The following is a 15,919-nucleotide window of genomic DNA, read 5'->3' on the forward strand; positions in this document are numbered from 1 at the left end:
GGCCAGTGTTGGGGGCCCCATCTGGCAGGACAGAAAGGGCAGGGCTACCTCCACTGCTTCCTCCACTGCTCCCCCTCCTGGGGACCCTCAGAGCCCGGCTGGGCCAACCCCACTGGGAGGGGCTTCTGAAGAGGTGGTGTGGGCTGGAGCCCCAGGTGCTCTCTCCCCAGGGAGGCTTCCAAGGCCCAGGTGGATTCACGGGTGCTGCAGGAGCCTTCTGCTACCTGGGAAGTTAGGGTGCCCCCACCTTCCAACACCTCTCCCTCCAGACAGCCGTTCACAAGTCACTTTCCCGCCAATCCCCAGCCTTGCCAGAACAGCCCAGATCAGCCCAGTCACCTCCCTCTGCCTGAACTCGGTTCACCTTTGTGAAGGCTTTCTGTGTGCTGGGCAGTGGACACAGTGCTTGGGCCCCCAGGGGACCAGAGTAGTCTGGGACGATGAGGAGCAATAGTGCACGGCTTCCTCCCCTAGGTGCACAGGCCCCACCCCTGGCTGTGGGTAGTGGGTGGGGCTGGTGCCGGGGCGGGAAGTGCCTCAAAGCCTGGCCGCACCAGACACCACCTACCAGAGCTGCACTCGTCTCCTGGATCCCTGGGTCCCCCGGTCCTGTTCTCGCCACTTGGTCCCTGGATTCCTGTCCACACCCTCAGATCCCGAACCCCTGGCTCCCCAGCCACCGGATCTTAGTCCGTGCCCCAGGACCCCAGACCCCCATCCCTACCCCACCCCACCCCTCCCTGTTCCCAGATCCCCTTCCTGGGACCCCCCAGCCCCCAGAACACCAGACTTCAAGTCCCAGGCCCCCATTCATGCTCCCGGATCCCCGGGTCCCGGCCCTCACCCGGGCCATGTTCTGCCTCGGACTGTGGCTGCTTGGAACGCTGTGGCTGCAGGGTGAGTGCGGGGCGAGCCAGGCCAGGGGTGGGGGAGCTCCTGTCCCAAGACTGGCCTTCAAGGGGGAACTAGGGAGACCAGTGCCTGGGGCCCCCAGTCCTGCTGGGAGGGGGACTGAGGAGCCGTGCCCTGGAGCTGAGCGGAGCTGTCTAGCCACGTAGCTCCTGCTCCAGCCCGGCGTGGACCAAGGGTGCTGCTGGCCCTGTCCCCACCATGGCTCCCAGAACCCCCTGGGCTGGGGTTCTGAGGTATCCCAGCCCCATGCCGGAGGCAGCCAAAAGAGCAGCTGGGGGTCCAGCAGGGCTGGAACACCCCCAGGGGGAGGTTGACAAGGTAACAGCCCCAGAGACACGCATTTGTGAAGAGGAAGGGCAGGGTCTTTGGGTGGCTACGGCCTGCCCTGCTGTCTGTTGATGCCAGGGAGGTGGGTCGTTTCTCGGGTAATTGAGATGGAAAGTACAGGGTGGGCAGGCTTCCCACCCAGGGCCTGTGGGCTCCTGGAAGGGCTGGCGTGGGGCAGGGTCCACCTGACCCAGCCCAGATGGGGTCCTGCTGTCTTTTTGATGCCTGATCCCATGCTGTCTCTCCTGGGAAGGGGCGCCCAGCACAGGAGGCAGGTGCTCTGCATGCTACCGGCTGACCCCTCTCTCCCGCAGTGGTTGCCCCCAGCACCCCTCTGCCCCATGTGGAGCAGTACGAGGTGGTGTGGCCCCAGCGCCTGCCAGGGTCCCGGACCCGCCGAGCACTACCCTCCCACTTGGTGAGTGTTGGCCAGAAAGTGGCCTGGTGGTGGTGTGGGGGGATCCCTCCCTGACCCCAAAGAGCCTGACTCTTAAAGGGTTGTGACTTCTGTGTGTCCCAGCCAGTTGCAAGGGACCACCCTTAGGCTTGAGAGCCAGGTGGGCTTCTGGGCTTTGTAGCAGACCTCTGAGGGGGCTCCCTCCCTATCTGAGCTCTCTCTGCTCTGGCTTGGCTTTCCCCCCAAGGCCCCAACTTCCTACAACCTGCCTCTCCCTGTGGGCTGCTCTGCCCAGCCCCTGCGGCCCTGCTTCTTCCAGGAGCCCCGAGGCCCAGGCCACTCCCCAGTTTCACTTGCTGTGATAAGCCAAGTTCCTCCTTAGGCTGGAGGGGTGGGGTGGACCGCTCCCTGGGAGCCTGGGCCTTGCGTGACTGCAACACACCTTTCCTGGGGCCTTTGGGGCTGGGCTGGGATTCCCTAGAACCAGCCTGGGTCACTCCTGGAGCAGGTGTGTATGTGTGTGAGAGAGACAGACTGACTAACTGCCCAAGGGGGTCGGGCAGCCCTGTCCTGACCTCGCCGTCGTGGAGAAGCCCTGAGCCCCTGGACCCTCACCCCACTCTGAGGGCGAGGTGCACACTGTCCCTGGCAAGGGGCAGAGAAGGGCAGGACCTCTTAGAGGAAGGATGCCTGGGGCTGCAGGGGCTCCCCACTGCCCCCCCCCACTCCTGTGCTGCCTGTTGGGCTGCATCCCCCTCCCCTCACTTCCTGGGGAAGGGATGTCATCATCGTCCTTGTGTGGACAGGTGGGGAAACTGAGGCTTGCCCAGGACCCCCGCATGCAGCCCAGCCCAGCATCCTTCACCATCCTGATGCTGAGTGACCCCCAGAGCCCCCTGAAGGGCTTCCAGGCTGGGGCGCCTGGCCCGGGCTGTGGCCCCATCAGCTGAGCTCCACCCCAAGTTTGAGGTGGGCACAGCCCAGGACAGGGCCCTCACCCTGGACCCCTTCTGTTTTCCTGGCTCAGGGCCTGTACCCAGAGAGCGTGAGTTATGTCCTTGGGACCCAGGGGCACAACATCACCCTGCACCTGCGGAAGAACAGGTGAGCAGGGCTGGGCCTGCCCACAGCACCCCTGTGTCCTGGACCCCCCGGCTTCCTGGAGTGCCCTCCATGGGGGTGGCAGGCAGGGACCTGGCCCCACAGTGGCTCTTTTCTAGGGACCTGGTGGCCTCCAGCTACACGGAGACCTACACAGCTGCCAACGGCTCCGAGGTGACCGAGGCGCTGCAGGGGCAGGTATGGCCCGGGCAGCCCCCCGCCCAGGGTGGCCGTGAGGGCTCCGGGGGCAAGGCCGGCAGAGCCCTCACGCCCACCCTCCGCAGGACCACTGCTTCTACCAGGGCCACGTGGAGGGGCAGCCACACTCCGCTGCCAGCCTCAGCACCTGTGACGGCCTCAGGTGAGAGCTTCAGACCCAGGCATGGGGTCAGGAAGTCAGGGCCCCAGTGCTACCCCCGGCCATCCAGAGCAGTGAACTGAGCCCAGAAGAGAGAGGCCAGATTTGGGGACACATTTCCGCTCCTGGGTGTCCAGGCTTCTCTTATAAGTTACTGGCTCCTGATGAGTGAGGCTCCCAAGGGCCTTGGACACTGTCCCCACCATGTCCCAGAGCAGAGCAGGGGCCTCCTGTCCTTCCAGGCTCTCCATCCCCCCGCCCCCTGACAGTGTGCAAGGGGTGGGGTGCTGACTTGGGGGCTCCTGCTCCCCTCTGCCCATAGGGGCTTTTTCAGGGTGGGCTCAGCCGTTCACCTGATTGAGCCCCTGCCGGGAGGTGGGGAGGAAGGGCAGCATGCACTCTATGAGCCCCAGCACCTGCGGCAGGAAGCCGGGATCTGCGGGGTCAGCAATACCAGTCTGGACAGCCTCCTGGGCCCGCGGACCGCCGCGGCCTTCAGGCCCCGGGTAAGGACCCCGCCCAGCTGCATCCCTGTCCACGGGCCGCACCTCCCCCAGGCTCCCTGTGGGTGCAGCGAAGTGAGCATGCTGCCCACCCTGCCCCTGGCCCGTGTGCCTGGCTCTGCCCAGCAGCTGCAAAGAGGGCTGATGCCTTGCAGACAGGCTTCCCAACACTCAATGAGCAGGGGTCCCGAGAGATGGTCAGTGGGAGACTGGGCTGAGGTCAGGAGGGCTGTGGCCGGGGCCGCTAACCGGCTTTTCTCATTGCCATTTCACAGAACCGACCGTGGTCCCACGAGACCCGCTATGTGGAGCTGTATGTGGTCACAGACAGCGCAGAGGTGCTCTGGGCGGGCGGGCGGGTGGGGCAGGTGGGTGAGGGTGCCGCCTGTAGGCTGCCAGCTGAGGGTCTGCTGTCCTCCAGTTCCAGAGGCTGGGCAGCACAGAAGCTGTGCGCAGGCGTGTGCTGGAGGTGGTGAACCACGTGGACAAGGTGGGGACCGGTTTTATCCTGAGGGTGCCCCCCATGGGCTGCCAGGGGCTCCTCCCCCAGCAGGGGCTTCCAGGCTCCCAGCAACACTGGTCCATTCTGGACCTGGAGGCACCCAGCCCGACAGAGACCCTGGTTGTTGAGGTGGCAGGGCGGGGGAGGGGTGGGAACAGGCAACCGAGCCACCAGCAGTGAGGGGGCAGCTCAGTCAGTCCCGCCCGCAGCAGACATGCCTCTGCCACCTAGGCCCTGCCTGTCCAGGTGGTTACCTGGCCTATGTCCGGGAGCCTGACCCACGGGCCCATCTTCCCACAGCTGTATCAGGAGCTGGGGTTCCGCGTGGTCCTGGTGGGTCTGGATATGTGGACCGGCAAGGACAAGATCGAGGTCAGCTCCGACGCCAGTGCCACGCTGGATAACTTCCTGGCCTGGCGGATGCAGCACCTGGTGGGGCGGCACACCCACGACAATGCACAGCTCATCACGTGAGTAGCCGTGCCCGATGAGCAGCCAGAAGGGCCACCGCCAGGAAGGGTCGCAGGGTCACGGGGCCTCAGGAGTGTGGCCATCCCTGGGGTGCCCGCCTGTAGACACTGCTCTTGTTTCCAGTGGGATCGACTTCACTGGCGTCACCGTGGGGCTGGCCAAGGTGTCCGCCATGTGCTCCCGGCACTCGGGGGCTGTGAACCAGGTGCGGAGGGCCCGGCCCAGCTGGGGAGCCCGGCTCAGAGCTTGAGGTGGGACGTGTACTGGGGAGACCCCAGGACTCAGGCCCGCCTGCTGGTCCCCAGGCTGTACCCCTGTGCAGCCTGTTTGGGAGGGTGCTTTATGTTTTAAGAAGCATTGATGGGAAGGGACGCCGGCCTTGCTTGAGGGGCCAGTCCCACAGCAGGGTGCCTGGGCTGAGTGGGCAGCACCAGTCAGCACAGTTTCCCGGCAGGACCACAGCACGAACCCCATCGGTGTGGCGTGCACCATGGCCCACGAGATGGGCCACAACCTGGGCATGAACCACGATGAGAACATCCAGGGCTGCTACTGCCCTGCAGGCCCCGGCACCGGCAAGTGCGTCATGGCGTCCAGCATCAGGTGAGGCCCGGCCCAGTCCTGCCAGATGGACAGAAGGTGCCTGCAGAGGGGGGTGTCCCGAGGTACAGCTGGCCTGCCCGCCCTCCCCCTGAGAGACACCCTTCTCCCCAGCTCCCCGTACCCCAGAATGTTCAGCCACTGTAGCCGGGCCGACCTGCAGACCTTCATGGAAAAGCTCCCGACCACCTGCCTGGCCAATGAGCCAGACCTCAACCGCCTGGTGGGCGGCCCCGTGTGTGGGAACGGGTTTGTGGAGCGCGGGGAGCAGTGTGACTGCGGCCAGCCCCAGGTACGGCCACCCCTGCCTGCCCCAGCCCCGGCTCTCCGTCCCACAGGTTAGGACGTCTGGTCCTGACACACTGGGTGCCCGTAGTGCCCACAGCCACCATCAGCCACCGTCAGAACAGGTTCCCACTCTCTGATACCTGCAGTGACGGGGAGGGGACCGTAGGAAGGCCCTGTCCCCCCGAGGGCAGGTCATGGGGGAGGCGGGCCCAGGCTGGTCCGGAGCTGGGCTCAGACCCTCAGCAAGGCCCCTGCCTGCAGGACTGTCGGAACCTGTGCTGCAACGCCACCACCTGCCGGCTGGCCGAGGGGGCAGAGTGTGCCCACGGCGCCTGCTGCCACGAGTGTAGGGTGAGCCCCCCGCCCCCAGCCCAGCTGCGCCCCCAGGTCACTGGGTGGGCAGGGACTAAGCAACAGGCGTGGGTCCGTTTGGGGCCTGCCATTCCCTCCGTGAGCTTAGCTCTGCTGGGCCAGGTGAAGCCGGCTGGCCAGCTCTGCCGCCCCAAGAAGGACGCCTGTGACCTGGAGGAACACTGCGACGGCCTCCAGCCGGCCTGCCCGGAGGACGCCTTCCAGGAGAACGGCACGGTCTGTGCGGGGGGCTACTGCTATGGTGGAGCCTGCCCCACGCGGACCCAGCGGTGCCAGGACTTGTGGGGGCCAGGTGAGGCAGGCAGCAGGTGACCCGTGGACCTGAGGGTGGCTGCAGCTTGCGAGCCAGAGGACTGACCTGTTGCCCCCACAGGCAGCCGGGCTGCGGTGGAGAGATGCTACGCCTACAGCCTCTTGCCGGGTTGCAGGAGAGGCGGCCGCCTTGGTTCTGCAGGGTGAGCATCCAGCCCAGCCCAACTCCCCTGGCTCCTGGGACGTCCCCATCAGTGGGGTCGCCCAAGAAGGTCCTCTGCACAGAGGAGCAGGGGCCTGAGTCAGGGGTCTGCAGAGGCCTACCCTGCCTCCTGGACCCCCAGGCCTGCCCATGCTTCCTTGTGGGAGGGAGCATGGGCCACCGTGTCTGGGGGTGTGGGTGCCCCACCAGTGAACCCCACAGCCCATCCAGGGGTCCTGGGCCTCGGGTCCCAGCAGCTCCTGGGCCCCCGAGCACGTCGGTGTGCTCGGAGCAGCAGGCCCAGCAGAGCTGGCACCACGGCGAGTCCCTCCGTCCGCAGGGCCACATGCGGCGTCCTGTTCTGTGAAGGTGGGCAGGCGCCTCCAGGGCGGAGCTACTGCACCACCTCCCCCAACTCCTGCCAGGCTCTTGGCCTGGAGGGCAGTTCTGCGTACGAGCAAGTGCTCGAAGGCACCAAGTGTGGCGACCAGAGGGTGAGTGACTGGACACAGGCCCGCCCGTGCCCCCTGAGGTCCCAGGCATGTCCCGAAGCAGGGCGCTGGTAGCTGGAGTGCCGTGTGACGGGCTCCCTGTCCTCAGTAGAGGCTCGGGGCATGCAGAGGCAGCAGGGAAGCTCAGTTAACGTGATTTGAAGACCTTTCAGTCTGCAAGTCCCCAGAGGGGACAGGTGGGACCGGTCCTCTGTGCCCTGGTGGCAGCAGTGGGCTGCAGACAAGGCCACCCTGGCTGTGGTGGCCAGGGCTGCCCCTCCTCGAAGCTCACCTGCAGGTTTCAGGTCTGCTTTGGCTGCTGGGGCAGTGGGGGGCAGGGGTGGGGAGCCTGCCTGATGAGGCCCCTCCACCCTCCAGGTTTGCTGGAAAGGGCTATGCCAGGACCTCCAAGTCTACAGATCCAGAAACTGCTCTGCCCAGTGCAGCGGCCACGGGGTGCGTGGGCCTTGGGGTGAAGGAGACTTGCCGGCCGTGCTTAGGATGAGCCCTGAGGGACAGAGGGCAGGGGCCTGGAGTGGGCGGGGGTCTGTGGGCCACCTTGGGTCCCGTGGACGTGGGCCGGGTTGCTGTATTCTGAGATGGGCGAGAGCACTCAGCTCTTAGTGACATGTGGGGGACGGACGGGAGACCCCCAAGAGCTTAAAACAAGGGGCTGGAGCAACCCCAAGCTGCCTGCGGAGGGCGGACTGTCCACCCTTACTCTGCCTAGGAAGTCCTCTGAAGTTTGGTCCCCGGGTGAGGGGCTGCTGCTGTCGGCCAGTGTGATGGCCCTGGGCCTCTGGACGCAGGGGCCTGTCCCTGTCAGCAGGGTCACAGCAGAGCCCCTGGCAGGCCCAGGCTGGGCCTGGGGCCTCTGTGGGCCCCGAGGGCCCACTCCTGACTCCTGGCTGTCCCCAGGTGTGCAACCACAAGGGGAAGTGCCACTGCCAGCCGGGCTGGGCCCCACCCCGCTGCGCGGAGCTGCTGGCAGAAGTGCATACAGGTAGGGCCCAACTCCCCGGGGCCTCCATGCCCACACAGCCTGATGGGGTGGATCCCATGGGACCACCTGGGTGTGAGAAGAAAGCTGTGTGCCCCCAAACCACTGGGAATCGTTAACGTAAAGATTCGGACTTGCAGTCCCAGGTGTTCCGAGCCCACAGGTCTAGGGTTGGGCCCAGGAGCCTGTGACCCCTCCTTGGCCTCACAGGAGAAGGGTCCTCAGACGAGCACTCACCATGGGGTGTGGGGGCAGGAGGGCCCTGGCCGCCCTCCCCGCCCCGCTGCCCTGATGATGCCTGGGCTCCTGTGCCCGCAGCTTCCGAGAGCCTCCTGGTGCCCGTGCTGGTGCCTGTGCTGCTGCTGGTGGCTCTGAGCCTCACCCTGGCAGCTGTGGTCATCCACCGCAAGGCTGGGAGCCGCATCCGATGGAGGTGAGGGCACCTGGTTTGCACAACGCCTGTCTGCCATGAGCACAGCCCCTCCTGGCCCTGTGGGGCAATGCCCCGCTGCTGCTGGAGGAGGAAGAGTGCCCGCGGCGGGGCCTTGAGGGCATCTTGCTGGGGTGGGGCAGGTGACGCGTGTCGGGGGCAGGTTGGTGATGTGGTAAGCCCTGGGGGATGTCAACTCTCTTGGGATGCCCACACCACCCACTCGCCGGCTGCCCACCTGTAAGAACCTTGACTCTGTGCCGGCCACAGCACAGGACACATGAGGCTGTTCTTTCTGAGTAGCTGTGACGGTGTCCATGTGCGAGGTGGCAGGCACTGCAGCTTTGGGGTACCCTGGCCAGGCCAAGGGACCCCATGCTCGGGACCCCAAGTCCCTGGGTCAAACCCTGAGGCCAAGATGCACTAAGCTGTCCAACTTTCTCAGCAGGAGCGTGGCACCCAAGACCACCATGGGGCTCTCCAACCCCCTCTTCTACCAGGGGGCCAGCGGGCCAGCGAAGGGAAGAGCTGCGGCTCCCCCCGTGGGCCCCCCGGAGCCGGTTCCTACCACGCACACCGTCCCCTGCCAGCCCCCCAGGCCCACGGCTTCTGCAGTGACCTCTAAGTGGCCACCCCCTGCTGTAAGCACCAGCCGGCTCCCCAGGCCACCGACCCCTGAGCCGGGTCACTCGCCCAGGGCCTCAGAGCCACACGCACCCTGTTTGGAGGCAGGACAGAGGCTTTGGGACGGGTGGTCTCTGGGCCCACGTGCACTGGTAACAGAATTGGAAGTTGAACTTGAATCTGAGGCTCGAGGCCTCTGCAGGGACTGAGGACAGTTTTGAGGCCCAGGCAACACCTCAGAGTGTCCACAAGGCCAAGGGAAGGGACTGTGCGGGTCGTGGTCAGGCTGGGGGCCCTGTCAGCAGCGGGGGTGGGACAGAACTTTATCCTTCCTCTGGGAGGGGAGGAACCGTGGGGTCCTGAGATGGGGGTGGTAGGGGAGCCCCTGGAGGCACTGCCCTGTGAGACCCAGGCTCACCACCCCGTCTCCTGCAGCCTCCGGCCGCCATGTCCAGCCCACCCTTCCCAGTCCCCGTGTACACCCAGCAAGCCCCAGCGCAGGTGAGCAGCTGTCTAGGAGGCAAAAATTGGGTCCCAGGAGGCAGACGGTCCAGGGGCTGGATTTGGTGGGCTGGGGACCCCAGGGTGCAGCCACCGCAGTTTCAGAAGGCTGATCAGCGAGGACAGGGGCCCAGGGCCTGGGCTCCTGACTGTTCCTCCTCCTTCCAGCTCCGACCGGCTCCTCCCTCCAAGCCCCTCCCAGAGCTGAAGCCCAAACAGGTGAGAGGACCTGGCCACTTGGCCATGCAGGAGACCCCCTTGGCAATGCCTGCATCTTTCCCATTAGGCCAGACCCCCAGCTGCCCTGAAACCCAAACCCCACAGGTCTGGGTGGGGCGTTCCCCTGCCAGCCCAACCACCTGTAGGGCCACCTGCAGGTCACAGGGTCCAGTGCTGGTGGGCTCCTCATTGCTGGGCCTGCTCCCTGCCCACCTTGGCCCTGGACCAAGGCCGCCTCCAGCGAGAGGCTGCCTCCACTGCTTCCGGCAGACAGGGAAAGAAGGGAGGGCTGGGCTCCCTCAACCAGCTGCCCCTCCTGGAGCAGGCTCTGCCCCCAGGCACCCTGTTGGGGCTCCTGGTGTCCACATGACTGTCACTGGTGATGTTGACCCCTGCAGGTTTCTCCCTGTGGCCTTAGGTCTTGGAGCCGGTCCCTACCACGCACACCTTCCCCTGCCAGCCCCCCAAGGCCGACAGCATCCTTTGAGATGTGACTCTTACTACTTTTTAAACAACCCATATCCATCTCCCTGCAGCGACCTTGGCTGTGATTCTCACTTAATGGACATTCTCTGTTGCTTTCCTTAACTTTTATTTAGCACTAATTTTTGACTTACGGAAAGTTGCAAAAAATGTTCTTCGGAGGGGTTTTGACAGGCCGGATGGGGGCCGGGTGGGCAGAGAGCTTTGTGGCTCAGGAAGTGGGGATGGCCAGGCAGAGGCTGTGAGCTGCCCAGCTCTTCAGTAGAGTCCTTGTGGGTCATCGAAAACTACAATGCCAGGCTCCACCCAGGCGCCCTGGGCGCTGGGGTGTGCTGCCGGGCTGAGCATGGATGGCTCAGGCCTGGTCAGCCTTCTGTCCCCATCCTGAGTTTCAGTCGTTAATTCTTGGTTTTCAACTTCCAAGACCCACGTTCTGGCAGTTTAAACACTTCATTGGTAGTAGGGGTGGTGCGTGGGCCTTGAGGAGAGGGCGACCATCTCTGGCTGGTCTGGGTTTCATTCTGCGGGTGGCCATGGGTGGAAGGAGAGTGTGGGGTAGGACTTTTCTGGAGAGAGCTCAGCAGGGCAGCCTGTGGTCTGGGGCAGAGCAGAGCACTTGCAGGACAGAGCTCTGCTCCAGCTGGGGCAGGTGGTACCCACTGTCACTGTGTCTGCTTCCTCCCAGGTGGTCAAGCCAACCTGCACGCCCCCCATGCCACCAGTCAAACCCCGGGTTCAAGGGGCCAACCCTGGACCCACTGAGGTGAGCCCCTCCCCCAGGGCAGTGCCCAACTGCAGGGCCAGTGGGGCAGGCTGTATTCCTTCAGCAGGCTGACCGGGACACTGCCCCCTGCCCTGGGGCTGTGCCGTGGGCTGAAAGAAATGTTAGCTGCGGGTCTGCTCTACTCTGGGCTTTTCAGGGATTGCTGCTTCTCCCGGCTGTTAATTTGTCTCCACCTACGGGTCCAAGTACCAAATCAGTCCTTCACAGAGTGTTAGCTGGGAGCCCGGCGGCTGTCACCATTACCACTGCCAGCACAGGGAGCGTATTGTCGAGTGAACTAAGAATCTAAGTTTTAAGAAGTGTAAAAGGAAGTAACATTCAGTTGGTTTTTTTGTAGCAGGTGGTTTTTACTGTTTCATTTTTCCTCCTTCAAGGGAGTTGTTTGCCCAAAGGTTGCTCTGAAACCCCCCGGCCAGAGGCGGTGATGGCTGAGCTCAGAGCCTTGGGGGCCTCCTTGCACCTGTCTGCAGCTTGTTCCTGTTCAAAGAGCCCTGTGCCCTCCCCCACCGTACCCCTCCTCGCATGGTTCACTGTGAGAAGTCACAGCAGAAGAGCCACTTCCTCGGGGACAAGGTCTCGCTCCAGCACCCCAGGGTCACAGCCCAGGGCCTCTGGGTCAGGACTCCGCCACTGTTCCTGACCTCTCATCCACGTTAGCTACACTTGGCTACGCTGGCAAGGCAGGGTCAGCCACGGTGGCCTGTGTGCTCGTCTCCCGACGGCCAGGGCCTTCCCCCTCGCGCGGAGGAGGCTTCTGCGGGGCCGCTGCACCTGCTCCCTCCTGCTCCAGGCCCTTCCAGGCGGAAGGCCCGGCGTCTGTGCGCATGCGTGTCCCAGGAAGACCCTGCCACAGCACCCGCCCAGGTTGCAAGCCCCTCCCTCTTCGGAGGCTGTTTCCCTGATATTTAAGAAGGAACAGCTAGTTTTTACTATTAAATTATTGATCAACTTCTAAATGACCGGGTGGGTTTTTATTGGGTGGAAGCCCAACAAGGTGGAATTCTATTTGTAAGATTTAAGGGTCCAATGCTTGTCAAAATAAAACGTGCCCTGTACAAAGGCGGCAACTTTGTACCTTCTTTGCTCTCAGATTTATCATAATCCCCCTAAACTGAGCAGTACGGGTGGCCTGTCGCGGGAACTCGTTGGCAAGACCCAGACCCAGCCCACAGGCATAACTCAAACAGCACCTGCAAAACGCCTACCCTGCCGGCGTCCTGCCCCCTGGTCTCCCGGCAACGGCCCTACAGCCCGCCCCTTCCGGTGCCGTCTCCTGGCAACGGCCCCAACAATAAGCCTCCAGCCGCGCTGGGAGCTCCAGGGTCTAGCACCCGGCCCGTGGCCTCTATATGCCTGGCTAGACGGGCTCCCGCTCAGCAGTCCCAAGCGCCACCTGACCCGGGGCTTCAGCAACGGCGTGAGGGCGGGCGAGGACCGGTGTCTCGCGAAGGGTCCCGGCTCCCCAGGCTCCCGGCAAAGTGCTGAAAACCCCAGAGCAGGGCGTGAGGGGTGCCCAGGAGGGAAGCGCAGGACGCGAGAAACGGGGGGAAGCAATGTGGGGCGCTGACGCCCGGGAAGAGGCGGAGGTAGCAGTGGAGAGGGGCCGCGCTGTGCATTCAGTACCGTCACTGGCAACTCCCTTCCCCCGACATTGTCTGGGGCCGGTGGTGCAGACTTGGGGTTCCCTCCAGCACCTCTGACCCCAGCCCGGCTCCCACAACCCGGCCCCTGAGCACCCACGCCCTGGTCCCAGCGATCGCTCCCTCAGGACTCCAGTCTCAGTTCTGATCCACCTCGGGGCCATGGAGACTGATGATGGAAAGATATAAGGGGTTCCTGGCTGGGTGGACCTGGCTCACCTTGCAACCCCCACCACCACCCTCAGTGCTGCTAACGGAGATTGTGAAGCATTTCCACACACACCCCTCGTGGACCTGCACAACTAGGTGCCCACCTGCAACACAGACCAGAAGCACAGCAACTGGAGCATTCTCAACAGACAGGCTCTCGGCCTCTCCCCCTTTCCTTGTGGGGACCCAGTCCTCGCTTCGGGAGGGCCCTCCCTCTGAGGCCGGTCTGGTGGCCACCTCCCCCCACCCTTCCTGGTCTCCAGGACAGGCTCTCAGGTGGCATCCTTGCTATGGGTTTCCCTGAAGACTTGTCAGTGTTCATCCATATTTCTGTCCATCAGAATCTCATCATCAACCTGGGGTTCCCTACCAAGAGGGCAGCACTGGTCGCCTTGAGGCCCACTCACTGGGGTTTCAGTCCTGCCTTCTGACCATGTGTGCAGCCCACTCAGACCACACCTCTCACTTGCTCACTCAACAAGAACCCTGGTCTGGCCCTGCCTTCCCAGGGCTGAGAGCGTGGAGGGAAGACAGATAAAGGAGATGCATCAGGTGTGAAGGGTGCTGGGGAGGACGAGGTCAGGCGCCTGGCAGGACAGTGAAGTGGGGTGACCTGTGGCCAGGAAGGGGGCTGCAGTGGGGAGCAGGGTGAAGTGTCCCTGAGTCCCTCTGGTGAACCGAGGGGTCAGAACTAGGTCCCTGGTGTCCCTGGAGACTGTGCTGAGGGCCCTGCTCCTAGCCTGGGGCCGAAGACACTGCAGGGTTGGGGGAGATGGAGGCAGGGGGAGGAGGTGACTGCAGGCAGATATAGCCAGGCTGAGAACTCAGATTCTGGGTGCTGGAGGTGAACCAGCAGGACTTCCTCAGAGTGAAGTGACTCGAGCAGGAAGGTGACTTCCACTGCACAGTGTCCCTGAGACACGCATCAGGGAGATGGTGCTCAGGCTGGGAATACCAGGCCTGACCGCACAGGGCACCCAGGATTCTGCGACCCTGATGGGAGGGCCACCAGGTCTCTGCAGGTGCAGGGCAAGAGGGGCCCCCGTCTAGGGTCCCCTCCGAAGACAGCCAGGCCGCACTGCTCTGAGGGTTGCACCCCACCCCCGCTTCCTTCACAGGAAAGTCTTTCACAAGCTGTGTTTCTGTGTCTCAGAGGTCGACAGCCGAAAGGTGGTGACCAGTATGCCCGGGGCCATCGAGCCCATCCTGTGTGCGCTGAGGGAAAAGGTGGTGGCCTGCGCTGTCCACAAGGACCCACCCAGTGCAGCTACATGTGTCATCCAGGTGCCGCCTTTGAAGCTGCTGGCTGTCAGGTTGGGCTGTGGTCTTGTGACCTGACAACAACGAGAGAGCGAAACCAGGGAATGAGTGGCGATGCAGCCCCCTGGCCCCCCAGCCTGCCTGGGACAGGAAAATCCCCATTCTCATGCTCCTCCCCAGGCCACAGGCCCCCAGCCCCTCTGCACCCCCTTCCCCTCTGTGACTGGGAAAAGCAGGGAGGCAAGTTGGCCACGCGGTCAGGGGGTCAGCCCTTCTGGGCCACGTCTGGGGTCCGACTCTGAACTTTCTGCGGGACGCAGGCGTCTCCAGTGCTGACGCTGGTGGGCTGCAAGGAAGGGGGCTTGCGCCCAACCCCCACGCTGCTGGCATCCAACCCCCTGGCCTGGGAAATGGCCTCCTGTAAGGGGCGGCAAGGGTGGGCAAATGACACAGGGCCCATGGGGCTGGGAGTCTTCCGGGGGGCAGCTCCAAGGGGCTTGAGAGGGCAGCTCTGACACCATCAGCTCCTGGGCCACGGCCCCCCAGTGGGACCCCACAGCTTCTGTCCAGGGGCCACACAGGGTGGCTGTTGCTCGCGATAGACACATGTCCAAATGAAAGCTTCTGGAGGCAGCACCTCAGGGTGGCGTTAGGCCGGGCCATGCCCGAGTGGCCCTGTCCACATGGGCTCTGCCCCCACCCTGGGAGCTGCTGCTGGCCAGGCTCCCTTCTGAGGCAGGGCCCAGAGCCAGGTCTGCTGTCTCTAAGGCCTGCCGCACCCCCCGGTGCCCTCTGGGGTGAAGACCTCTTGGAGTCAGAGGGCTGCGGAGAAGGCAGGACACTGTGTGTGCCAAGGGTGGGCCCTGTCTCTTGAACCCTCTGCCACTGTGTCCTGGCCACCCTTTCCCGCCAGCTGCCAGGCTGACGGCCAGGCTTTTGCCTTTCAGCCAGGCCCCAGCTGTGGGGCCTGGGGAGCACCTGGGCCCTGGGGTGCAGCAGCTGCTGGAGGGAAAGCAGCAGGCATTGGCCATTCTGCAGGAGACAGTCAAGGTACAGTGTCTGGGGTGCCGCTCCATGTCTGCACCCCTACCCTGGGAGGGAGAGGGGCTGGTTGTAGCCAGCACAGGGAAGCACTGCCTTCCCTTCTCCGCAGCTCAGATCCAGCGTTGGGGGCATGGCGTTGGGTGGGATACTCAGAGTCTCTGACCGGGGAGAACCTGTATTCAGTTTGGTTATTTAGAAAACAATTCAACTACGAACTATTCTAAACACACCCAGCAGCATAGAGAAGAGTATGGTGCCCCTCCCCCAAGAACTCACAGCTTAGCCTCCCCAGTTGCCAGAGCCCAGGGCGAGTGTTCCAGGGGCTGCTGGCAGTCACAGGCGTTTCCACCCAGACGCACTGGACGGACAGCAGGCCCAGGGCCAGGGGGCCACACTGGGGGGTAGAAGACAGTCCCCAATGTGCACACCTGGTTCTGAGGGTGCCAGCCTGGTTCCCAGGGCACACCTGGTTCTAAGGGCGCACACCTGGTTCTGAAGGAATACCCCTGACACTCTGCTTCTTCACCAAGGGTCTGCAGCAGCCCTGAGCTCAGGAGACGCTCAGGTCCTTCGCTGTCAGGGAAGGGCCACCCTGTGGGAGCACAGGCTGCAGGGCTGGCAGAGATAGTGGGGGTGGAGCAGCCAGTCGGCTCGGCATCAAAGGAGCTGGCAGGAATGGGGGTGACTGGGTGGTTCCCTGGGGAGTGTTACGGTCTTGATGAGCTCTTTTCTTGAGAAAGCAGGAAAGTGAGGTCACCCTGTGGTTTGCCTTTGCTGAGGGACAGCGGGAAGGAAGTGCTGAGGAGACACACAGCTCCTGCCTGGTGAGGCCTGTCTGAGGTTCTCGTGACCAGACCCTGGGCTCTGGTTCCTGTGCCAACAGAGTGGATTTGTCGTAACCACTGATTTTATAAAACACAGAGGGGACAGCAGCCCTACCTGTCGTTC

The 15,919-nt window shown here is 63.8% G+C and overlaps 1 protein-coding gene and 1 pseudogene across 1 annotated transcript; both read left to right on the forward strand.

The window, feature by feature from the left end:
- Positions 1-851: 851 nt before the first annotated feature.
- ADAM8 (ADAM metallopeptidase domain 8) lies at positions 852-11,880 on the forward strand. Its single transcript, XM_045191489.3, has 24 exons — positions 852-897; positions 1,554-1,657; positions 2,664-2,740; positions 2,857-2,935; positions 3,022-3,098; positions 3,418-3,601; positions 3,874-3,936; positions 4,020-4,088; positions 4,401-4,570; positions 4,695-4,776; positions 5,026-5,174; positions 5,286-5,463; positions 5,721-5,810; positions 5,934-6,123; positions 6,205-6,286; positions 6,626-6,779; positions 7,155-7,232; positions 7,695-7,779; positions 8,095-8,209; positions 8,655-8,847; positions 9,266-9,331; positions 9,500-9,550; positions 10,719-10,796; positions 11,192-11,880. Exons 1-24 carry the CDS (start codon positions 852-854, stop codon positions 11,240-11,242), a joined length of 2,511 nt encoding a protein of 836 aa, XP_045047424.3. The 3' UTR covers positions 11,243-11,880.
- Positions 11,340-15,519, forward strand: LOC128780677 (uncharacterized; annotated as a pseudogene).
- Positions 15,520-15,919: the final 400 nt, after the last annotated feature.

The sequence above is a fragment of the Desmodus rotundus genome, chromosome 4 (assembly GCF_022682495.2).
Source record: "Desmodus rotundus isolate HL8 chromosome 4, HLdesRot8A.1, whole genome shotgun sequence".
Lineage (NCBI taxonomy): Eukaryota > Metazoa > Chordata > Mammalia > Chiroptera > Phyllostomidae > Desmodus > Desmodus rotundus.